Source organism: Phyllostomus discolor, chromosome 9 (genome assembly GCF_004126475.2).
Source record: "Phyllostomus discolor isolate MPI-MPIP mPhyDis1 chromosome 9, mPhyDis1.pri.v3, whole genome shotgun sequence".
Taxonomy (NCBI): Eukaryota; Metazoa; Chordata; class Mammalia; order Chiroptera; family Phyllostomidae; genus Phyllostomus; species Phyllostomus discolor.
In genome coordinates, this window is record NC_040911.2 from 81,953,079 (window position 1) to 81,976,312 (window position 23,234).

Here is a 23,234-nt window from a genome sequence, read left to right on the forward strand (position 1 = left end):
AACATGTAAAAATAAATACACAATTTTGAATAAATAAATTCTGGCTTCTGGGGGATCCTTCCTTGTAAAATCCCATATTCTTCTTTCATGTTATTTTAAGGTTTCAACATAAATTAAATATGGTGACAGAAAATAAAGCAATAAACAGAGTGGTTGTGTGTCAGCCTCCAAAGGAAGGGGTAAGTACAAAAGAATAAAACAGAGGGATGGAGAAGAGTGGGCAAGGGTGTTGGGTGGAGCAAGAGAGAACAATTCAGGGTTCTAGAACAGACAGGAAGTCAGGGTGCCAGGGCCGCGCAGACTTCCGGCGTCACTTCCCTCGCGACTTCCGGCAGGGAACATGGCGGCTCTCAGCTGTGCCCGCTGGCTGACCCGAGTGAGGCCCGGGAGCAGGTCGCGCGGGGGCGGGGTGGGATTTGGCCGGGTTTTACTTGGCTCACTGCAGAACTCCAGACCGTTCCTCACAGGCTTGTGTATGTCTGTCGCAGGCGCTGGTCGCCGCCCCGACCCCCGGGGCATGGAGGGGCCTGTGCACCTCCGCCGTGGCGCACGCCACCTCACGCGTCCAGGTAAGAGCAAGACCCGCTCGGGTCTCTCCCATTCCCCCACCCCTCCTCCCCAGCCTCTAACTCCACTCCCCCCCCCCCCCCGCCCCGACTCCTGCTCCCACCCCAGCTCTAGTTCTGATGTCCCCGGTCGCAGGCCGAGGACGTGAGGGTGGAGGGCGCCTTTCCCGTGACCATGGTGCCAGGAGACGGCGTGGGGCCTGAACTGATGCATGCTGTCAAGGAGGTGTTCAAGGCAAGTGGCCTGGGGGAATCAGCCCGCAGGGACCATGGGGTGGGTTCGAAAGAAATTACTCGATAATGACCCTGTAATTTTTGGGACCTGTCCCTGAAGGCTGCCTGTGTTCCAGTGGAGTTCCAGGAGCATTACCTGAGTGAGGTGCAGAACATGGCTTCTGAGGAGAAGCTGGAGCAAGTTCTGAGTTCCATGAAAGAGAACAAGGTGGCCCTCATTGGTATGTGTGCCCCCTTGCCGACGTACCATTTCAAATAAAATGAACAAATGTTCATTAAGCTTCCCTCCCTGCATACTAGTTTGCATGAATTCCCCTGAGCTCGGCCATTTGTTCCCACCAGTTGGGAGAACAGGAGTTGAGAGATCATGTGAACTGTGTGTGCAAGGAAAGCTCCCAGAATTGCCACTTTCCTATGAGTCTACACCATGGGTCCTCAAGTCTTGTTCATTGTGTTTCTAGAACGCCACTTCTAGCCACCTCTTTTCTCTCTCCCCCCTGGTTCCCTACTTGACTCCTCTCATTAGATCTTTTTGGTTTCCAGTTCTGCCCCTGCAGTCCAACTTCTACATCTCTTCTCCTGGGAAGACCAGTATGACTTTGCCATGCCCAGTTTTAGCACAGGAAAGTTAGTTCTTTCTACGGTGACTCTCAGCTTTTCTGGCTTGTTTCCACAGCACTTGTTCTGTGCTGTGGTCACCACTAGGCTGTGTTAGTTTCCAAGTACAGGTATTGTCTTCAATTATGCTGTTTCTTCTGCTCAGAATGTTCTAATGCTCTCTGTCAGAATCCTCCTCACTCACTGTATTGGTTTCCTAGGGGTGTCGTAACCAATTACCACACAACTGGTGCCTTAAAATAACAGAAATTTATTCTTTTACTGTTCTGGAGGCCAGAATTCCAAAATTAAGGTCTTGGCAAGGTTCTCTCTGAAGGCTTTGAGGAGACACCTTCCTTGGCTCTTCAGTCCTGGTGGCACCTGGAGGCTCCAGGCATTCTTTGGCTTGTAGATGCATCCCTCCAGTCTCTGTCCCTGTTTTCATATGGCCTTGTTCTCTCTGGGCCTGTGTATCTGTTTCTGCTGCTTGTCTTGTATGAGGGCTTGCTTGCCATTGGATTTTGGGATCACCCTAATCCAGCTTGATTTCTTCCCAGGATCCTTAATTGTATCTGCAAACACTATTTTCCTAACTAAGGTATTGTTTACAGGTTCTGGGGGTTGAGGTATGAGCATATCATTTTGGGGGTCACTATTCGATCTGCTATCTACTACACTCGACCAAAGATCTGGCTGAAGTGCCAGCTGTTCTGTGACATTTCCTGATATTACTACAGGGTTTCTGTGTATGTCATGTTTTAAAAATCATGTCCTTTATAGTGTCTGTCTTCCCCACTGCATTGTTTGCCCCGTTGGAAACAGGAGTTGTGTGTTGAGTTTTTGGTTGATATTTCTAGCACCTTACACATACTGGATGGAAATCCACATAGTGGATTTTTTTTTTGGCTGGAAAAAAAATCTCAGATAGGTAGACACAGAAACATCAAGAAAGGTCAAAGATCCCCTTGCATTGTTTCTCAACATATTAAACCCAGGCTTTGTGATAACATGAAAAAAATCTGTCCTCCGTTTTGGTCATTTTGAGGTTTCAACCTAAATATGGTGACTGAAAATGAAACAGTAGACAAAATGCTTCTGGTTTTAACTGCACTATTTCCCTTTGCCGCTTGCCTCTAGAGGAGTTTAAGGGTCAACTGGTGGGGAGTGGGCTATGGGAGTCTGGGTTACGTGATGTCACTGAGGGGACTGGACACTGATCTGGGTTCCCTTGGGCTTGGCTTGTGCCTGACATTTTCTGCTCCTGCAACTTTGTTTATACAGGAAAGATTCACACCCCGATGGAGTATAAGGGGGAACTAGCCTCCTACGATATGCGACTGAGGTAGGTGGCGGGGGACTGTGGAGGGAGTACTGGGGCACCAGGCGCAGTGCTGACGGCTCTGCCCCACCCCCAGGCGTAAGCTGGACTTGTTTGCCAATGTAGTCCATGTGAAGTCACTTCCTGGGTACGTGACTCGACACAACAATCTAGATCTGGTGATCATTCGAGAGCAGACAGAAGGGGAGTACAGCTCTCTGGAACATGAGGTGATGCCCTAGAAGTTGAGGAGGAGGGGTGAAGGTGGGAAGGAGGCAAAGCTCCTCCTTTCTAGTGTCACTCTGCTGTTTCTCTCTTCTTACCCAGAGCGCAAGGGGCGTGATTGAGTGCTTAAAGATTGTCACTCGAACCAAATCTCAGCGGATTGCAAAGTTCGCTTTCGACTATGCCACTAAGAAGGGGCGGAACAAGGTCACGGCTGTCCACAAGGCCAACATCATGTGAGGGACATGGGCTTTGCATGGGGTAGGTCCCTGTGAAGATAGTTCCCTGTACTCTCTTGACTGAACCTGTTTCCTTTGGCTCATGGACAGGAAACTTGGAGATGGGTTGTTCCTGCAGTGCTGTGAGGAAGTTGCTGAGCTATACCCCAAGATCAAGTTTGAGACGATGATCATAGACAACTGCTGCATGCAGGTAAGGCCCTCCCAACATCTGCATCTCACAGTGATGGGGGGGCAGGCGGTACAATTTATTTCTCTCCTCTGTGCCCACATTTTTCCTTCCAGCTGGTGCAGAATCCTTACCAGTTTGATGTGCTGGTGATGCCCAATCTCTATGGCAACATTATTGACAATCTGGCTGCCGGCCTGGTGGGGGGAGCTGGTGTGGTACCTGGGGAGAGCTACAGTGCAGAGTATGCGGTTTTTGAGATGGTGAGTGAGGTCATCTCTCTTAGTCCTCTGTGTGCCCTTCTCCTGACCTCAGGTCCCCTGATAGCTCCCCCCATGCCTCTTCTCAGTGTTCCTAGCCTGACTTCTGTCTTCCCTGATGCCCTCCCCTGATCTTAGTTTCTGCATAACATCTGCTCCCAGTGACTCCAGCCTGCCCCTCTCTCCACAGGGTGCCCGGCACCCATTCGCCCAGGCAGTGGGCAGGAATATAGCCAACCCCACAGCCATGCTGCTCTCAGCTTCCAACATGCTGAAGCACCTGAAGTAGGTTATGGTGGCCTGGGGGAGGAAGCTGGGTGTTGTGAGGGGGGCACGGGTGGGGAAACTGGGGCCCAGGAGGAGAGGGAATCTCAGTTTCTTTCTGTCCACATTGACAGTCTAGAGTATCACTCCAACATGATTGCAGAGGCGGTGAAGAAGGTGATCAAAGTTGGCAAGGTGAGTTTAGAAAGGTCGTGGGGTTCAAGGCCTCAGCACTGCTCTCTGAGAAACCTGAACTGGGGTCTCCTTTCCCTCTAGGGTCCCAGAACATCTGCTCTATGATCTTGCCATCCTTCTCAGGGCTGCTCTTTGCCTCCCTTCTCTTGGTTGTTTCATCCTCTTGATCTCTTGCCTTTTTAGTTCCCATCTGCTATTCCCTCTTTCCTGCTCCATCTATTACAGGGATATCAAACTCATTTTCACCTCGTGGTTGCCTTCAAGGGCCCGAATGTAATTTTAGGACTGTGTAAATGTAATTACTCCTTAACTAGGGGCAAGGAGCGCGGCGCTGCCCCTGGGTAGAAACAAGGTGCTGGTCTGGATAAAACAAGGTCAGCCCTCGAGTCTTGTGTTTGCCACCTGTGATCTATTGGCGCTTTTATGGGCCATCTTAATGCTAAACTTGCAACTCTCTATCTGGGGGGACAGCATGCGGGATGGAGGAGCAGAGGGAGATAGCAGGCAGGATGAGGCAGGGGTGTTGGGTCTTCTCCACCCTGGAAACCCATCCTCATTTGCATTCTCCTGCCATTTTCTTTCCTCCCACTTGGTCTGTCTCCTTATTTCCTCAAGGCATCTTCATCTTGTTACCGGCCTGCATTTCCCATCTTACATCCTGTTCAGCTTCCCATTCATTCTGTCCAGGCTGTAGCATAGCTTTAATAGTGGCTGTGGCCCTCAGGAATCCATGTTTTTCCAAACCTGGCAGCCTCCTCATATTTCTGCTGCACGTACGTCTTCTTTCTGGCCTTGTCATGCCTTCTGGGACTCATTTCCATCGCACTGCCCTACCCCCCCTTCATGGGCTCTCTTCTCTTCTTCCCCACGGCTGTTGTTGCTTGTGGTGGATGTAGGTGCGGACACGAGACATGGGCGGCTACAGCACCACAACGGACTTCATCAAGTCTGTCATCGGCCACCTGCACCCATACGGGGCCTAGAGCCCTTTATTCCCTCCAACCTCATGAGGACCATACTACCTACACTCCCCTTCTGTACAGTGGACCAGTGAAGAGCCCTTAAACCTCTAGACCATAACCACCTTCTGGGCAGAGCCTAGGTTGTCCCGGGGCTGGCTTCCTTAAGGAACTGTGTTGGGTGTGGGGAGGGCTAGGGAAGGGCTCAGGCCACAGGGATGATGACAGTTCTCCCCTGCAGGTTCGAACTCCTGACATGGGTGGCTATGCCACCTGCCAAGACTACACTGAGGCTGTCATTGGTGCCCTTGCCCACCCACATCCACATAAAGGTGTCTAATAAAACACGTACAGTCAAGTCTTGTGAATTTGTTTTTATTGGGATACAAGGGGTTGGGCACTGGAGGGTACTGTCCATTCTAATCTTCCTGGGAGAGCTTTTGGAGCTTTTTCTTTTTCTTGGAGCTGCTGCTCTTGATACCAACAGCTTCTTCAGGTCCACTGCTGAGTGGCTCCTCTTTGGAAGAAAATTTCCTCTTTTTCTTGGGGACACTCCTGTTTCCTGCCTCTTCAAGGTCACTAACCGGTTCCTCCTTGAAGAGCGATTTCTTCCTTTTGGGGACAGTCCCACTGCCAGTTGTCTCCTCAAGATCACTACTAATCAGCTCCTCCTTGGAAAAAGATTTCTTTTTCTTCGGTTTGGATAAAGGAACAGGTGGATCTTCCATTCCATTCTCCTGAGGAACCGCCTCCTGGAGCTTTTGCTTTTTCTTCTTTTTGGGTTTTTCATTAGTCTAAAGAGGGAAATAGGCATGAAACAGTGTTGCCACCCACTGTATGAGCACCCCCCTCCCCAACCACCCCACAGAATTCCAGCAATCAAGTAGGGCAGAAAGACTGTTGGAAATGCTGATTTGCCCAGTGAATCTGGGATGGTTTGTAGCTGTTAAATGACTTAAAAGAGGAAAACCCCACAAAACTGAGTGCCAGAGAGTACCCTCAAACCAGGCAGTAACAAAAACCCCAGGGAAGATTTTAACCTCACAGGTTGCAGACATCCCTGCCCCCACCACCACTATGAAGAGCTACCACCTCCAGATGCATGGCCCAAGGACAGCAGGGATTCACATTGCCCCTGGTCGAGGACTCCTGGAAGGCAGCTGAGGACAGAACACACTTGCCCAGGGAACCGGTGTGTGCTACAACCAGCTCTCTGGGCTCTTGGACAAGTTCTCTCAGCACCTATCTCCTTCCTATAGAATCAAGAGGCAGTTTGAGAGGTTGCAGGTCCTTGTTGCAGTGCAAAGGCCTGGACTCACATCCTTTGTCCTGCTGTTGAAAACTATAGTCCAGGACCTTCGCTTTGGGCTGATCTGCCTACTGACCTCACACTCCTCCAGTGCACTGCTGTTTTCTGAAGATGCGAGGGCAATTGCGGCCAGCCGTTTCTTTTCTTTCTTCAAGCGTTTTCTCTCCTGTTTCTCCAGCTTCCTAGTAATCTCAGCAGCCGCTTCCTCTGCCTGGCCAAAAAAAAAAAGTGCTGAAAAGGCTCTGAAGACCCCTGGACTTCCAGGCCTCTCTCCTGGCTTTATTGGATCAGGCTCATTAAATCAGTTTTTTTTTGCCTCCACTCTACAAGGTCAGGCTGAGACAGTTCATCACCTCCAACACTCAGCTATGGTTTCCCCCTTATCCAGCAAAACCCAACTGACCTGAACCATTGCCTCCTTCATGACCTCCAGATTTTTTCGTGGAAGCATCCCAGTCTCATAGAAGGATAGCCGCTCCTCCACTTGATCTCGAAGCTTCTCCCCAAATACACTTGTGGGTACCTCTGGATGTGTGTGTGTGGGTAAACAAAGCCTGTCAGCTCCTAGAGGGACAAACTATTCCACACCCCCCGGGGTTTCCTCTGCCCTCAGCTTCACTCAGACCCAAACTCTCAACACTCACTAGGTGAACTGCTGTTGACGAAAAATGTTACCATCATTGTAGAAGCTGCTAAGGCATCCAGCCCCCCACTCCCAACTGCCAACTCCCCTAGCCATACCAGAGAAGCAATCAATTCGTGAGGCAATACTGCATTTGTTTGCCAGGTAGCGGGAGATGCGGCCTTTGTTCTTGGCAGCTGCTCGGCCAATGAAAGTGGAGTGGAAAATAAGTCCATATTTTGGGGTGTTACCCCTTGTCTTCAAGGCTCTGGGAGAAGAATATTCAGTGGAAAGCTGAAGATCAGAAACTTCAACCCTATAACCAAGGCAACTCCTCCCCAACCCCCAGTCTCTGGAGTGAGCCTCAGGCTGGGCTGGTTCTCTATCCCACCTCATGCCAACCCACAGCTCCCAGAAGCAGAGGGAAGGCATCCAATGTCGCTGACCTGGAAACTTGATCCCTTTGCTGGGCCCTGGGAATCACTCAGACACCAGGGCTGGCCATCACCCCCATAGCAGAGGCCTGTATAGGTCAGGATGCCCCTGGTCAGCCATCACTGTGATCCCCAAACAAGCAGTGGGCACCAGAAGTGGTACCTGAGTGCGGGCAGGCGCCCTCACTGGTACCTGAACAGGGCCTTTTCAGCCCCAAGGATCTGCACTGTGGATGCTGGATACTTGGCCAGGTTGGTGAGGCTGCCAGCATGAGCAATGAGACGCGCACCTACCTGGGGAATGATTCAAGGGATTAGTCAAAGAAACTTGATTCACCAACCCACCAACTGCATAATCTTGCTTCACCTCTCCCCATCAAGTGCATGTGGGGGAAACATAGTGGGTCAGGAAATACAGCAGTATGGAAACACACAGTACCATTCCTTACTCCCCCAGTTTTACGTTTCCCATGACGCACCGCTTCCCCAATCAGGGCTGACAGGCTGGGGGCCACTTGGCTCATCTTGGACCGCAGGTAAGTGTGCAGGCTCTGGCGGTACTCTGACAAAGACACCACCCGGCTGGAGAAGCTCTCGATGTTTATCAAGTCAATGGCTGATATGTCCATGCCTGAAGGACACACAGGGTATGAATGTGGAAGCCAGATATCCAGAGTCCGGAACCTTATTTTGGCTGCCAGGTGCTGTACTGACCCATGGAGGCCCGTGAGGCATCCAGAATAGCCTTAGCCTTGGCCCCATCCATTGTCAGCTCCTCCAGCTTCTCCAACTTTTCTTCATTCAGCTCCCTTCGGTTTCCAATGAACTGAGCAATGCGGCAGTAAGTAGCATTGTCATTGATGATCTTCACCAGCTCAGGAAAGTGATATCCATACCACTCCCTGCAAAGAGCCACAATGACTCCCTGGCCCTGCTGCCACATCTCAAAGCTCAAAGCTACAGCCTCAGCTCTCCCTACACCTCCTCAACTCCATGTCCCCCGATTCACAATACAGACCAGGCAAAGGGCCTGGGCTGAGGTGTATATGGGGTGGGTTTACTCTGCCTCCTCTTTCTGTACAGACAGTGTAAGAACACAGCCTGTGGTAAGCACCAGGAGGCCCAGTCCCACCCCACCTTGTTCTACCCACAGGAGCCAGTCAGCACCTCAGGATTCAAAATTAGCTAACCCACAGACCATAGACCCCATCCTCAAGGGTTGCCCCTGCACTTTACCTGACACGCATGGAGAAAGTATTGATGTCCTTATCCAGCTGGTCCAGGAGGCTAATGGACTGTATAATCATATTGTCCACTCGGTTCACATTGAACTTAACTTTGGCACGAGAGTAACTGTGTCCCAGCCCCAGTTGAGCTTTACAAGCAGACAGATCGGTCAAGCCCTTCACCAAGTTGTGGAAGTGCAGACGAACTCCTGGAGGAGGGCAAGACTATGAGCAAGGAAAGGTCTGAGCTTGCTCTTGCACCCTCGGGCACCAAACAAGGACAGCTCCCCCAAAACAACCTTAAGTACCTTAATGTTTCCAGAACCCTCCTAAAAGATGCCAAGAATGGCATGAATATTAGTTAAAAGATGATGATCTCACCTCGAAGAATCTCAGCTATTACGCCTCCAGTCTGGCAATTGTACCCTAATTCCTCTTGTATAGCAGCACCAATCTTGGGGTCCCCAACCCCCAAGAGTACTTTCTTCTTTTTGGCTGGCAGGTGAGTCTCCAAGAACAGGCGGAGGTCCTCATGAACAACACCTCAGGATTAAAAAAACAAAAACAGCTCCTACTAATAGACTGAAGAATGCTGACATAAAAAGGATCCTGTCCCTTCAACTGCTGATTATGGCACAGACCAAGTGGTCCAGCAGAGCATGCTGGGATGGCATGCCTGGACACCCCCCTCTCCTCAGGCTTTGCTCAGAGACATGGAGACATCAGTGACTGCACTCAGGGGATTGACAGACTCAAGTCATCACTGCAAAGCCTGGATTGACCATGAGAGGAACAGCACTCAGGTCCAATATAACAAGCATGGTATGCATAATTAAAAGCTTAAAGCATAACCTGAGCACAATGAAATACTCAGCACCCAATCTGCCTCCTGGTGCCAATCCTTTTTCTTGGTTTTTACGTATCAATATCGCTCTTTCCAATCAACTGAACCAAGTAGCAGAGAACCACATGTGATTGGGTTTAGCACTGAACCAGTCCCTCCTACCGGTTTTCATTGACTCACAACTCATTTATTACTTGTGCCCACAAGGGAAGACTGTGTGCTTTAAATACAACGGCTTATCTTATAAAATACTTAAGAGGTGGACCACTCACCTTCAGACACAGAATTAGCATTTTCCAAGGCAACCTGGGATGAGGCAAAGGGACAAAAGGCCACGAGACGAACAATGTTGTGGAACTTGCCCAGGTTGAGCACGCACTCCTCCACCTAAGGGGCGGAAAAAAGTTTAAGGTGTCTTTTTTCCTTCGCTTTTGGCTCTACAGCAGTTCTCAGCCCTGGGCACACATAACAAACTGAACGCTAATAAACCTATAATGGGCCCTAAATCTCGGTTCTTAATTAGACGGACAAAAGGCTTCTAAATGATCCCAACACGACTCTAATCGTAAACGTAGGTAAGGACCCCCGGCTCTGGAGTTTCTGGGCCCAGCGCACACCCCAAAGCGTGAGGCCAGCCACGTGGGAGGGCGCGATGCATGCTGGGGCCGGTGCGGCCGGCGAGACCACCACTTCCACCCACCTGAGGCTGCAGCAGGCTGATTTCCTCCACCTCCTTCAGCGCCAGCAGCGCATAGCCGACCGCGTGCTCGAACAGCACGTGCAGCAGCACCTGGAAAGGGAGCCAGGGCACCAGAGTCAGCGCGGTCCCCACCTTTGCCCGGCCCCACTCCCAGGGCGGGCCCGGCTCCGGTCAGGGCTGCGGCCCGAACCCAGGCCCAACTCCGGCTTTGGCCTAGCTCGCATCCCACAACCTCTCCTCACCATGGCGCCCGCTCCCGGCCCAGCTCGCAATGCGGTTAGCGGGCTCTGGCGCGCGGAACCTGACACCGGAGGCCACGCCCTCCGCACCGTCGACCAATGAGAGGTCGGGGACGAAACCTTTCTGCGCCTCCGGAAGGAACTGCGGCGTGGTATCGCGGGGCGGGCTGAGGGGGTGGTGCGAATGCTGGCGGGCTGGCCTTTTCCGGTCTCTGCTGCGGCGCGGGCCCGGGCCTGGGCCCGGGCCCAGTCCTGCTGGCAGCAGAACGGTTTAGGAAAATGCTTTTCTGTGTAATAGTCCAGGTCCTCATGTTCTCATCATATAAGTTACGGGCCACAGAGTTAAGTGAAAACCGGCCGGGACGTCCTGCACCGGCTGAGGTGATCATCCCCAGGCTGGAAATGGGTGTCGAGCATGCTTTCCGCAGCGCGGGTGACAACGGGCTCCTGCATTCTACCCCCACCCCTAGGACCCTTTCGTCCCCGCCTCCCACTGGGGCCGACCCTCTCCGGAGTCCGGAACCGCGCGCCCTTTCGTCTTCTCTGCTACGGAAGCGTGGCCTGGAGCGTGCTGGCGCAGACCCTGAGGAATCGTCACTCCTGGTGGATGGTTTTGTGCTTTCAAGTTGTGTTTTGTGTATTTCCTTTCCTAAAATGAGGATGGCAGGCGATAGAGTAGAAAAGGAAGACGACCCCACCTTTTCCTCAGGGGGAAGGTAGAGTGCTCCTTCCCCTTGAGCTCCTTTTGCAGGAACACGTGTTGCTTCCCTTGTTGAAGAGCCCTTCAATATTACCCCCCTGTTAGCTCCAAGAAATTAGGAGCTGCTGCCGTGTGCACGAGGGTGGCTTTTGGACACTCAGGCGACTTGTGAGTTACCTTTGCTTTAATAGTTGATATTAAAACTTGGTTATCCTAAAGTAGTATATGTGCCGGTAAATTTTAAAAAAAAGTCATTTAAAGGTTTTTTTTAAGTAACATAAGTTTAATATATTTTATTTTCTTCTTAAGCAATTATGTTACTTGACAAAATCCAAATACTGAGCTCACTCCTAAAGCCTATTATATTAAACTTAAAAATATGGTTGGTAAATCTTAAAATTTCATAATCTCAGTATTGCTTGTGAACGTTTTGTTACATATGTCCACTTACAGTCATGAGTCTGAATCAGTTATTCCATTTCATATTTTAAAATAGAATTGCACAATTATAATGTTAAAGTTTCTTAAACGTTAAAAATACCAGATTAAGTAGATGGTTTCAAAATGTTATGGAGAATATTAATGCTATGACTTTGATTTAGTTCATTACTTTTATACTTAATTCTAAATATTCCCAGGGTTACAGGTGCTTATCTACTAAGGTAGGGATTTTCAAAGAAATCAGAATCCATTAATGGACTGCAGAATTAGTTTAGAGATAGGATGAAAGAGAATAGGAAATAATAGTATGTCACATAGAGTAAGGGATATTCATCTGTAAAACTTGTCTCAGCTAAACATACATGTTATATGTTTAAATATAAATGTGTATATATATTTATTTGTTTTTGTGCATTAAATACAAAAAGCCTGAGAGTTGCTGAGCTAAAAGCTACCCACAGTCACATTTTGGACGGATAAATCTGCACCTGAGTCTGAAAGCATGTGAGCCAGGAGCACTGACCGATGTCTGAGGGAAGAAGGTGGATGTCTCAGTTCAAGCAGAGATAGAACTACAGTCATATCTTGATACTGAACTACAGTCATATCTCGATACTGATTGGCTTCAGAACTTGTCAAACCCTGTACTCATCCCCTTTTGACAAGAAAAAAATGTTTTAGCACTTAGCACTTGCTCAGGACTTGTTGCACTTGCTAGAATTTGTATGAGTCACAGCTCAAGAGAAAATGCTTCATTGTTTGGTGCTCGTTGGTTTTGACATTCGTCACAAGTTGCAGAACGAATTAACAGTGACAAGTCCCGCTGTACTACTGTGATTTGCTCTTCTCACCTTTCGTTTTGTTCTGGCACTTGAAATGCCATCCATATTTGGGAGGGCCAGCTCACCAGTTCAGTGCCTGTTGCATGCCAGGTATCTTTCTAGATGCAGGATACAGTAGTAAGCAAACCAAGTCAGTACCATTATGGAGTTTACATTCTACAGGGAGACTGAAAATCAAGTAAATATGTTGATAAGTATTAAGGAAGATTGCATTGTTTTGTAGAGGCCCTCAGGGAAGAGGTAACATTTGGGCAGAGATCTTAAGTAAGGGAGTAAGCAATGCAGAGGTCTGGGAGAAAAATAAAAACATAACCCTTGACTTCTGACTTCAGAGACTTTATATGGGAGAATGCGCATAACCAAGTGCCAAAATGCAGTAGTATAGGAGACTGGCCAGAAGACTGTTTGGAGAGGCCAGTGCTCCCGAGGAAGGGCTTTGGGTATTTATATATTTATTTGTCCATTTATTGATTTTAGAGAGAGGAAGGGAGAGAGAGAAACATCGATGTGCTGTTTCACTTATTTATGCCTTCATTGATTGATTCCTGTATGTGCCCTGACTGAGGATTGAACCTGCAACCTTGGCATGTTGGGATGCCTTCAACTCTAAACAACTGAGCTATCTGGCCAGGGCTTTAGGTATTTATGGACGAATGTTTAGGTCCTTAAGAGATGAAGAAGGGAGGGTGGAAGCAAAAGCTTGAAACAGGAGAAGAACCTGCTAGAGGTGTAAGATTGATCCTGGGCAGTAGTTGGACAAAGACTGAAGGGTCTAGCATACAGGTGGCAAACAAGGCCCGAGGGCCTTGTTTTATTGGAGCGGGCACCTTGTTGTTTCTACCCGGCGGCAGTAGAGACTCTTCTCCACTACACTGTGTTTGAATGGAGATTAATTTGGAGGTGATATGCAAGCCAGATTTCCCAAAAGTTCCTGCTGAGAAAATGCCCTTCATGGGCAGCAGGTCTGAAGGGGGAGCTGTGGGTTTCCAGGGCACAGTCCAGTCTCAAACTTGAAAGCCATGTGGCATCTGGGGTCTTTTCTTTGGGTAGATAGGACTGTTCACCCATTGGGAAGGACTATACACTGCAACATCTATAACTCTTTTATGTAGTCCGGTCTATGGCTCATTGTGTCATTTTGGTGTAAATTAACCCAGAGTTTTTACTCTGGGAAATGCTAATGGGGACCTCTGGAAATGGAATGTGCTAGTTATATGCCACATAACGACTGACCTTATACATGAGGGTAGTATACCATATAGCCTAGGTGTATAGTAAGCTGTACCATCTACATTTGTGGTAAGTAGGCTCTGAGATGTTCACACAGTGACAAAATTGCCTAACGATGCATTTCTCCGAACTAGCCGGAGGTGAAAACTAAGTATGACTGTTTCAATTCCACTGACTAGAGCTTCAGGAAAGGAAATTGCATGAAACGACCACAAGATGGCGGCACTCACTCATTTCTCAAATGAGAAACCCCATCAACCTCCAAAGGCTTCTAGCAATTCCTTAGCTCTTTTCTCAAATGTGGAAAGAAACCCTGCAGAAGTATTTGGTAAAGAGTTAGCCACATATGCAACATTTCTTTCCATAGGAACAGAAGAACGAAAAGCGTCTGAGGAAGACCATCTAGCCCAGAGATCTTGTCTTTTCAGGTGCAGCTTCTGAGGCTCAGAGTTGATTAGAATTAGAGGGTAAAAGTTTTGTTTAGTGGATGGTGTTTGTGTTCATAACCTCAGCCTGAGGATATTTCATCTTATCTGTAGCTGTGATAATATCTGTTATCTATTGGTCAGTTAGCTGAATGCTTTGCATTTAGTCTTACACGTACGTGTCAACTTATTGAATCTTCGTGACAGAATTTGGGTTTATATTGCCCATTTTCCAGGCATGGTTTGGGATGGAGATACCTGTATATACCTTATGTGCCCCAGCCATGAGCCTGGGTGTTTCGTTACATGTTTGAAACCAATACTTCGCTGAGGAATAAATGATCTGGCATAGTGCTGCAGAGAGCTGCCCTCGATGGAAAGCATCAGCACTGGCAAACAGGTCCAGCTCACAAAATTGGATGGTGTTCACGCACCTGGTGACTTGGCCCTTGAAAATTGTATTTCAGTTTTGGTTTCCTAGGAACCAAAAGGGGTAAAGAGCCCACTTGCTCGAGTCTCAGATTTTGAAGGCATCTCTTGGAAACAATACATGGGGTTTAGATGTTTATTTGATAATCTCTGTCTTCTGTCTGGAGGGCTTAGGTTATTAGCCTTTATTTTCATTCCTGATACGTTTTATTTTTATCCTCTACATGCTTTCTATTTGGCATGATTTTTTGTCATTGTTTCTTTGCTTCTTCCACCCTCTTTCTTGGAAGTACTATTAACCAAAGATCACTTGAAAATTTTCCCGTTGAGTTTTTTGGGACACACAGCTGTTCTAGGAATTTAGATTCTCTGCGTTAGGGCTGCCTTGTGGATATAAATTCTCAGGTTCTCAAGGGAGCATTCTTCTCCACTTCTGCGAGATCAAGAGAGAAAAATGTTCCTTTCTTCATGGTGGGTTTATTTCTTATTGCTCCTTACAGAGCCTGAGAAACTTTGGTGCCCCAGCTCTGGGCAGGGTTCTGCAGAACATGCTGGGAGTGACTTTACTGATCTGAGGATCACCAGTGTAGTGGATGCTGTTGGCGCCCTGCCCAGGTCCCCTTAGTGGCTGGTGCATCACTCCCTAGTTTCAGTGAGTATGCAAGTTGGGGGGGGGGGGGGGCAGGCGGTTGCCTTAATCGTCACCAAAAAAAGTGTTCCTACTTAAGTGATTCTGTGTGAGATGGAGCTCTCCATGGACCTGGAGCATGCACATCATTAGAAATGAAAGGGTCTGTCTGCAAAAATAGCTTTTGACACGTTATATTGTCTTTCATTTCTCCCCAGGTAAGGAATACACAGACAGACTAGGCTAATATCAGCTATATCATCTAGTTATAATATCATCCAGTTATAATTCTCTGGATAAATTGTTAAGCGGGCTTTCTAATTCAAATCATTCTCAGGTGATCTGAAGAAAGAGAAAAACAGGAGGGGGATGGAGGGAGGAAAAGGGGAGGGAGAGGGTAAAGAAAGGAGAAAGGAAGCAAGGAAAGAAGGAAGGGAGTCTTCATGCCTGATGGCCCCTGGACAGGCCAGATAGTGAAGTTTCAAGATAGAATGAGCTGGAAGTCAAACCCAAGAATGCAGAGATGATAACAATCTTTAGGTTGTTCTCTAATAACATGTCCCAGCTGTGAAGCCACACCCCATCAACATGCTCCTCCCTTACTTTTGCCTTCTTCCTCTGCCCACCTCCCTAACTCACCGGAAGTTCTCTGTTGCTTGAGGGTCCTGGGAGGCCACCAGTGTCTAATCCTCTAATTTAGGTGTCTTTCAAAAAAAGCTTTAGAGTTTTCTAAATAGAGTTCTTGTAACTATTTGAATTAGGAAACCTCCTGTTAATATATGTCCAAAAATTCTTTGATAACTGCCCCCTTCAAGAGACCCAGCTAATCTTCTCCCCCTAGAGTATGGGCTAGACTTAGTGACTCAGTGCTAATGAGTAGGAAGTGCTAGAATTGATGGGGTAACTTCGGAGACTAGGTCACAGAAGGTGTTGTACTGTGGCTTCCCCTGTGCTTGCTCTCCTGGATTACTTGCTCTGGGGAAAAGCAGCTGCTATGTTGTGAGGACACCCCATCAGCCCTGTGAAGAGGTCTGTGCAGGGAGTAATCAAAGTTTCCTGTTAATAGCCAGCAAAGACCTAAAGCCGTTTGCCAATGGCCACGTGTGCATGCCATCTTGCAGACAGATCTCCATCTGCAGTCAAGTCCTCTGATGGCTGCAGCCCAACCTGCCTGAGGTCTTGACCGCAATATCCAGAACCACAGCTGCCCAGTGAAGCCATTCCCAAATTGTTTTTTAAATTTTATTTTTCAGTTACACTTGACATTCAATATTATATTAGTTTCAGATGTACAGCATAGTAGTTAGACAATTATATAATTTATGAAGGGATCCCCCCAATAATTCAAGTACCCAACGGAAAACCTACATTGTTAATACAATATTATTGACTATCACCCCACATTTTTGATCCACAGAAACAGTACGAGATAATAAATGTTTATTGTTTTAAGCTGTTAGATTTTGGGAACAATCTGTTGTGCAGCAGTAGATAGCAGATATCCCCTCATATCAGGATGGGATGACTTGTTTTTGTTTATGGTGGTGTTTAGGGACATCCATAGCCACGAGAAGCCTGACAGTGATCGCTAGGAGGCCTCTCCTGTTCCCTTCCCCAGGGACTGGCATGGTCCCCAGACAGGTTGACTTGAAGGCCAGGTGCCAGTGTGGCGGCCATCGTTGGGTCTCCCAGTCCTGGTTGGTTGGGTTAGATTCTGTGGATTCTTGTGTCAAGTTTTCAGGTAGGTTAGTTCAGAACCAGGGCGTGCCCTTCAGAAGGCATGTGATGCACAAACATTTTTGGATTTGGGGATTGGGTCTTGCTTCCATGGAGATAAGCCATCAGCCATATCTTATTTAGCCTTGCCTGGAGATGCACGGGGGTGAAATAATTTATAATTTCTCCCGGTCATGTGTCCTCATTCCCATGCCATCCCAGTTCATGTGTGAGGTTTTAGAACTAGGTTGGGAAGGGAAGGAATTAGGAGGGAAGTTGGAAATTACTTTAGTTGCATAGCTTATGAAATCTCTAAAATCTCCACCAGGACTTGGCTAACTTTCAGGGTGTGGGGGAGTCTCCTGAGAACCCCTGGGGACATGATTGGGTGGTGGCCGAGGGAAAGGACTTTTTTTAGAACACTCAGACATGAAGTGAGATGGTCCCTTGAGCCTGAAGCCACGTGCTCACCTGCGTCTGGGAGCACCAGGTAGGAGAAAAGGAGGGAACTTCTTGCAAGACACCTGGGCTGTTGAACAGTGTTGGACCATGACAGTGCTGTGCCTTTGCCCTTGCTGGCAAGGCCTTCCTGATGGTCCAGCCTCCCTGTTGTGCTGCCTGGGAAACACTCTTCATGGAGCCCGTGACACTAGGTGACCATGGGATCGTTGGAGTCAGGGCTCGGCATTGCGCCCCTTGCAAGCCTCCTCAAAGAAATCTCCAGCTTCTCTTATACAACAAGCAGGCTATCAAATTCCTTTTAGAAACTGATGCATGAAAAATACTTTTCTGCCCTGAGCAGCCTTCAGTCAGGTAAGAGGACTCTGTTGCTCACTCCTCCTTGCCTTGCTGCTGGGAGGCTCCAGTGCATTTTGGGTGCTTACTGGCCTCAGCTCTCCTCAGACTGGGCTCTGGGTCACCATTCTCACTCACCATGGCTGGACTTTGGTTCATTTAGTTTTATTTTCATTGGCTTCTTGTACTTTTTATTTTATCTGTCTTACCTCCTTCGGACAAAGGCAATGGTCAGGAATGTGGACCCCTCTGCACCCTCCTTCCCATTGGTGGGGCTGGCAGAAACCTCTGTCCCAACATGGGCACCATGAAGAAAGTCTGGGGTGGTGGTCGCAGCCCTGCCCTCTCCTCCCAAAGTCTGGAGCCAAGGGAAACCACCATGAGCACAAGGTCCAGAGGTGCCTGAGCAAAGATACTGGGAAGGACAGTTATGGGGAGGCAGGAGGCTCAGCTCCCCTAAGGGCAGATGGAGCCATTGTCCTCCAGTTTCAGGAGCTGACAAGGGCCTGAGACTAAGTATTCAAAGGCCCCACATTCAGTAAAAGGAGAGAGAACACCAATTTGGATGTGTGAGCTGGTTGAGCTCAAGGTTCAGCCCCAGGATGGGGCTCCTGTGAGTCCCAGCTGTCAGTGGGGAGGTCTCTGAGCACTCTTTTTGGAGGCTGACCTCCCAGGGTGAGTCTGAGGCCGGGCTTGGCCAGAATCTGGTCTGAGGCTGGGAGGCCGAGACACAGGGAGGTGGCTGGAGGCAGGCAGCCTGGTCCTACCGGCAGAACTGGAGGTCCCAGGGCCCTGCGCCTTCCTGTCTAGGGTCTGGCTTTGGCTGGCAGAGTGAGGCGTGGTGCCTGGAAAAAGAACCAAGACAAGAATGAGTGTATGAGAGATTTTGCTACAGTTTTTTTTTGGTATTGAACTGGAGCCCTTGGAAGCTGCCTTGCTCTGTATGTAGATTTCAGTCCTATTTGGTGATTTGAGAAAGGTCAGCTCCCCCTCAGCCCTCTGGGGGTACCTTGGCCTAGCCTTTGCATGAACAGATCTGCTGGAGGAATATGGCCTGCTGGCTGGAGAACTCGATTTTGAATGCTGGCCCTGGGCTAGACTCCGACCTGGGTTTTCTTGAGTATACAATTGGACAACAATAATGACAGCCTCAGAGGTATATAATGGAACGGGTTGTGTAAACTGGAATCAGATCCAGTTTCCAGCTCAGCTCTTTTGCTTGTTTCTTTCTTTTCCCTTAACTCCGAGTGAGGGGCAATTACTGGCTCATTCCTCACCAAACCCAGTTTCTGGGACACAGAAATGACCAAGTTTCCATGACAGATGGGGGTGGCCCGTGACTGAAGTCCAGGCTTTGACGTGCACCCCTTCTGGTGTGTCTTCTAGGTGCCTCCCCTTGCACTAACTTGACACAGGCAGAGTGACAGGATGGAAGGAACCAGCGTCTCTGCATCGTCACTTTGGAAGAAGGTGGCCATCAAATGGGAACGCCCAATTTGGATGTTCTGCTGAGTGAGAAGTACGCTTTTACTGTGTTTGAGCCATTAGTGTTTGCTATAGCAGCTGAGATCATTCCAGTGAATACTTTGAAAAAAGAAGCTGAGTGAGGGCGGCAGCGAGACTATTGGGATTCCCAGACTAAAGGCTGACCATCTTCCTAAGCTCCAATGGATAGGTTCAGATAGCATTTTCATTTAAAAAAAATCAAATTCCGCAGCAGTGATTGGATCAATATAAAATTGAAAGGGCAAAAAATTGAACAAAACCTAAATAAGCCTCCTAGACAACAGTATGGTGATTACCAGAGGGAGATGGGGGTGAGGGGAGGCCAGGGGGGATAAATGGGGTTGGAAAGAGACATGACTTGGGGTGGTGAACACACAGTACAATATACAGCTAATGTGTTATGGAATTGTACACCTGAAACCTATATACTTTCATTAACCAATGTCACCCCAATAAATTCAATAAAAAAATTAAAATTTGAAGAAGGGCAAACTTCAAAACAATAGCCAGTACAGAAGGGAGGGTAAAGGAGTGGGTATGGTGGACAGGCACATTGGGATCCTGGGGACATGAATTGACAACGGTCGAACCTGTGTCAGTTTCTTGGTTTCTCATGGAAAGCAGCATTTTGTACACTTATCTTTTCCTCCCATGCTTAAGTCCATCAGGGTACAAATACACCTGCTTCATTTTTTGTTTTGTTGGTATTATTACGACATAGTATCATATTTATTCCATTTCCTAACCTATGTGGAAAAATTAGGTGATTTCAGATATTGTCCCCAGCTTCACAAGAATGAGCTGCTGGTCAGGCAGTCTTCTGCCTTTCACCTCTGAACCAACCCGTGCGGCCACGATGGACTGGCAGCTGACCTCACTGACAAGAAGGTCTGCAGCTTCGAAACATCTTCCCCTGATCTGGGGGAACTCACCAGGGATGGGTTCTATGCCAACACAGACTCCTTGCCCTCTTTTTCCAATATCCACTTGTTCACTTGTTACAGGTCACTAGTCAACAGTAACTTGTTACCATTCCAACACTGACACTGGGCACTAGAATGCTCGTGACAGCTCTAGTAGCCACAGAGTGTTTGCTGGGGAAGCACATGGGTGCCCTGTTTCTCCTGACCTGTTTCCACAGGCACTCCCTTTCCTCATGGGTCTGAAGAACAGAAAATAAACTGATGGAGGATTTTCATCTTGCAGGGGAATACTGCTATGTGCTAAAATTCTTGTTTCTTTTTCTCTTAGTCCTGCCTATGTGTTCTAAGTTCATGAAATAAATGGTCATTTCTGCACTAAAAATTATAACCCCTAAACTACCAATCATCTCTTGTGCCTCTTACTCAATTCTCACACCAAAGGCCAAAATCACAGCATACTGGCACTGTTTAATTTCAAAACAGGTACAGTCTTTGGAAAATGGGGTCACTTCAGAGATGGTCTTTTTCAGTTGGACCTTTTCTTGCTCCCAAGGTTGTTGGAGGCTGTCCAACAACTGACCCTTGACACAGTCGGGACGGATGAGATGCATCTGCACAGCAGAGGCGACTGTGGTCGGATCTCCTGTCTATCTCTTCCCGTATGCCTGTCCCTGTTAGCATCAGGTGGTGAGATTTTGGGACACCTGTGCTTTATAACAAAAAACTGCACGATGCCTCTGATTCTGTGTGAAATGACTTGTTGACCACAGAATAGAGACCCCTAGCAACCATAATGCTGCCTGTTTCCCTCACCTGGGAAGTTAAGGACAAAATTAAACTATGGGCAGACCAACTGCCAGAACGCTGAAGGAAGCTGTTGCTAGGAATGTTTCTTAGGGAGTCACCACCTGAAAGCTTAAGATTTATTAGAGCCACTACCCCTCCCATACCCTGGACAGGAATGTATAGAAACAAGGAGTTTTAGTTGAGAATAATAATCTCAATACATGGAAATGAACACAAAACATGCCCCCCCCAAGATGTATAAATCAAAAAACCTAGGCAAAAATTGAGTTACCTAATCGAGATAAATTTAATTTCAATGGATAATAGTTGATTTTTATATACCTACAAATCACCCCTTGCATCCTTTTAATTTAGACCAAGTCCTAGAATTTTAATAGATACCTAGTTATTAATTGGCACCTGAAAGTTTGTGCCTGTATAGCTTTGTTGGCTAACTGATTAATGACCCTCTTGGTCAAAATAACTTGTTTAATATGGTTGATCTGTGGGACTTCCTGTACTTTTTGGTTATTTCTTTGTTTAACATGCTTAATTTGTAAAATTTGTGTTTTAAGAAATTATTTCTGTGGTAACCATTTCTGTTTTAATAATCACACTATGCATTGAATGTTGTATAACCTCCCCTATAAAAATAAAGATTGATTTTTTTCGGTGAGTCGGTTGGGCTCAAAAAGCCTGGCTGTCCTCTGGCACCCCACTGGGTGTCTCGCTTCAGTCTCTTCGCCTTAGCCGTGCATCCTTCAGGGACCCTGAGACCCCGCCAAGGCTGGACCCCGGCACAAGGTGGAGATGCTTTCTGCTTAGTCCCCTCTGAAGCTCTGTGACACTTTCTTTGGGCTGAATGTGGTTATTTCTCATCCTTTTATTTCTAAATATTCTAGTGCTTTTCTTTTTAAAGAGAATACAAAACAGCAGTTGCTAGATGCAAATCTCCCATTCCTTCTGAAGAAATCACTCAAAACAACCTAAAAACAAACACTTTCCCCATCCCCAGGCAGCTGCGACCCATGTCAGCGAGCACTGAGCATCTTAAAGGGGTGTCATGGACACCAGTAGTGTTCCCATGTTCGGTTAAGTAGTCAGACATCAAGAGGTTATGACATGGGAACTAACAGATTCAGGAGAGAAACTGAAGAAGACAAAAATCACTTCAGAAACAACAACTAAATTGTGAGGAACAGAGAGAGGAAAAGTCACCCCAGAAGATGTCACGAGAGACTGGGAGGATAGAAATGAGTGCAACGACCCTGCAAGACAAGCGGTGCTACTTCCCCATTCCACAGAGACACCTGCACCCTCTACCAGCTTGTTTTCCTCGGTCGGGTCCTTCTCTGTGCCGGGAGTTCTGTGAAGCGCTTTTCTTTAACACATGCTCCATCTCATTTTCACCACTGCATGGGGTCGGCACTGTGACTTATCCGTATTTTCACTGGCCCGACTTCACACAGCTCGTGATCATCCAGATTCTGATTTCAACCCCAGATCTGTCTGGTTTTACAACATATGCTCTTGACTCCTTTCCCTGTGGCCTTGTAAAAAGTAACCAATCATGAAACACAATTTACCTGCTTTGGTGAGTTGGAGCTGGGTGGTATTTTTGGAGCTGTCTTTAGCTGTGTCCTCTGAATCTCTGGCTGTGGCCCTGCTTTTGACAGATTTGTGGCTCTTCTCAACCTCACGGAGCTGCAGGAAAAAACTAATGGTTGATCTCCGCCAGGGAAACGGGAGTTTGTGTCTCAGAGCCCAGGATGGTGAACTCGATGGGGTAAGGATTTAATCTTCAGTTCTTGGGAACCACCTTAAACTGCCTGTTATTCGTCCTCAATGACTGACTGCGAGGGCAGCGGAGACTCGGAGACTCGGAGACTCGGGACTCAAGTTCGAGTTTGTGCTGCATTTGCAGGAGCATCAGGCCTGGGGAGGATGGAAGCCCTCCAATCCTCTAGTTTAGTGGTTTTCGTTATCAGGGCAGGAGCCCAGTAAGATTAAGGAAGTGGGGATAGGGAGGGGAATGGCTATGAGGCAGATGAGATTAGTTCCACCAGAGGCAGTGAGGAATCGAGGAAGACAGGGTGTAGAGGGGGTTTACCGTCTGCAGGCGGTGGGGATGGGGGTGGGAGAGCGTAAGAGCGGTCAGAAGTCCCGTAACGTTGAGAGACGCTGCCGGTGTGTGGACGGAACTTAAAAAACTCTTAGGCCATGAGTCACAGGCAACATGTGGTTTTGACCACACTGTTTTCTTCATTATTTATAATATTATTTTTAATCTCTAGGAGTTACTGTGTGTACTGGCTTTATTATGTATGAACATTGGTTGCATCCACAGAATTTCACCTGTTTTTCAGCAACCTCTCAACATTTAAATAATTATTATTATATATACCCAAATAGC

The 23,234-nt window shown here is 47.8% G+C and overlaps 3 protein-coding genes and 5 non-coding genes across 13 annotated transcripts in view; 1 reads left to right on the forward strand and 7 right to left on the reverse strand.

The window, feature by feature from the left end:
* Positions 1-286: 286 nt before the first annotated feature.
* IDH3B (isocitrate dehydrogenase (NAD(+)) 3 non-catalytic subunit beta) lies at positions 287-5,385 on the forward strand. 6 transcript variants are annotated; one of them, XR_004899356.1, is made up of 13 exons: positions 288-376; positions 489-569; positions 697-801; positions 901-1,021; positions 2,679-2,739; positions 2,813-2,945; positions 3,043-3,176; positions 3,270-3,372; positions 3,465-3,611; positions 3,799-3,893; positions 4,007-4,067; positions 4,964-5,169; positions 5,268-5,384. XR_004899356.1 is itself a non-coding variant. In XM_036009638.1 (12 exons), exons 1-12 carry the CDS (start codon positions 341-343, stop codon positions 5,364-5,366), a joined length of 1,176 nt encoding a protein of 391 aa, XP_035865531.1. In that variant the 5' UTR covers positions 287-340; the 3' UTR covers positions 5,367-5,385. The 6 variants fall into 6 exon arrangements, 4 of the variants coding, with proteins under 4 accessions (XP_035865531.1, XP_028379524.1, XP_035865532.1 ...); XR_003685369.2 differs by having other exon boundaries at positions 703-801; XM_036009638.1 differs by lacking the exon at positions 4,964-5,169 and having other exon boundaries at positions 287-376; positions 5,268-5,385.
* NOP56 (NOP56 ribonucleoprotein) lies at positions 5,378-10,713 on the reverse strand. Its single transcript, XM_036009637.1, has 12 exons — positions 10,404-10,713; positions 10,162-10,251; positions 9,734-9,848; positions 8,999-9,160; positions 8,628-8,826; positions 8,106-8,293; positions 7,871-8,022; positions 7,585-7,685; positions 7,077-7,225; positions 6,739-6,860; positions 6,411-6,546; positions 5,378-5,822 (listed from the first exon to the last, which is right to left on the reverse strand). The coding sequence occupies exons 1-12, from the start codon at positions 10,404-10,406 to the stop codon at positions 5,446-5,448; spliced, it is 1,794 nt and encodes a 597-aa protein (XP_035865530.1). The 5' UTR covers positions 10,407-10,713; the 3' UTR covers positions 5,378-5,445.
* Positions 6,620-6,693, reverse strand: LOC114507154. Its single transcript, XR_003685425.1, has one exon. It is a non-coding gene; the product is annotated as a small nucleolar RNA SNORD57 (small nucleolar RNA).
* Positions 6,951-7,021, reverse strand: LOC114507155. The gene has a single exon (XR_003685426.1). It is a non-coding gene; the product is annotated as a small nucleolar RNA SNORD56 (small nucleolar RNA).
* On the reverse strand, positions 7,436-7,522 carry LOC114507184. Its single transcript, XR_003685453.1, has one exon. It is a non-coding gene; the product is annotated as a small nucleolar RNA SNORD86 (small nucleolar RNA).
* LOC114507171 lies at positions 8,383-8,514 on the reverse strand. Its single transcript, XR_003685441.1, has one exon. It is a non-coding gene; the product is annotated as a small nucleolar RNA SNORA51 (small nucleolar RNA).
* On the reverse strand, positions 9,319-9,386 carry LOC114507185. Its single transcript, XR_003685454.1, has one exon. It is a non-coding gene; the product is annotated as a small nucleolar RNA SNORD110 (small nucleolar RNA).
* Positions 10,714-18,233: 7,520 nt separating the features above from the next.
* TMC2 (transmembrane channel like 2) overlaps positions 18,234-23,234 on the reverse strand; it is a 58,743-nt gene continuing 53,742 nt past the window's right edge. Inside the window, exons 19-20 of the mRNA XM_028524850.2 lie at positions 22,408-22,525; positions 18,234-18,451 (exon numbers count right to left, since the gene is read on the reverse strand). Of these exons, the coding sequence (XP_028380651.1) occupies positions 18,234-18,451; positions 22,408-22,525 (336 nt within the window). The remainder of the gene's footprint in view (positions 18,452-22,407; positions 22,526-23,234) is intronic.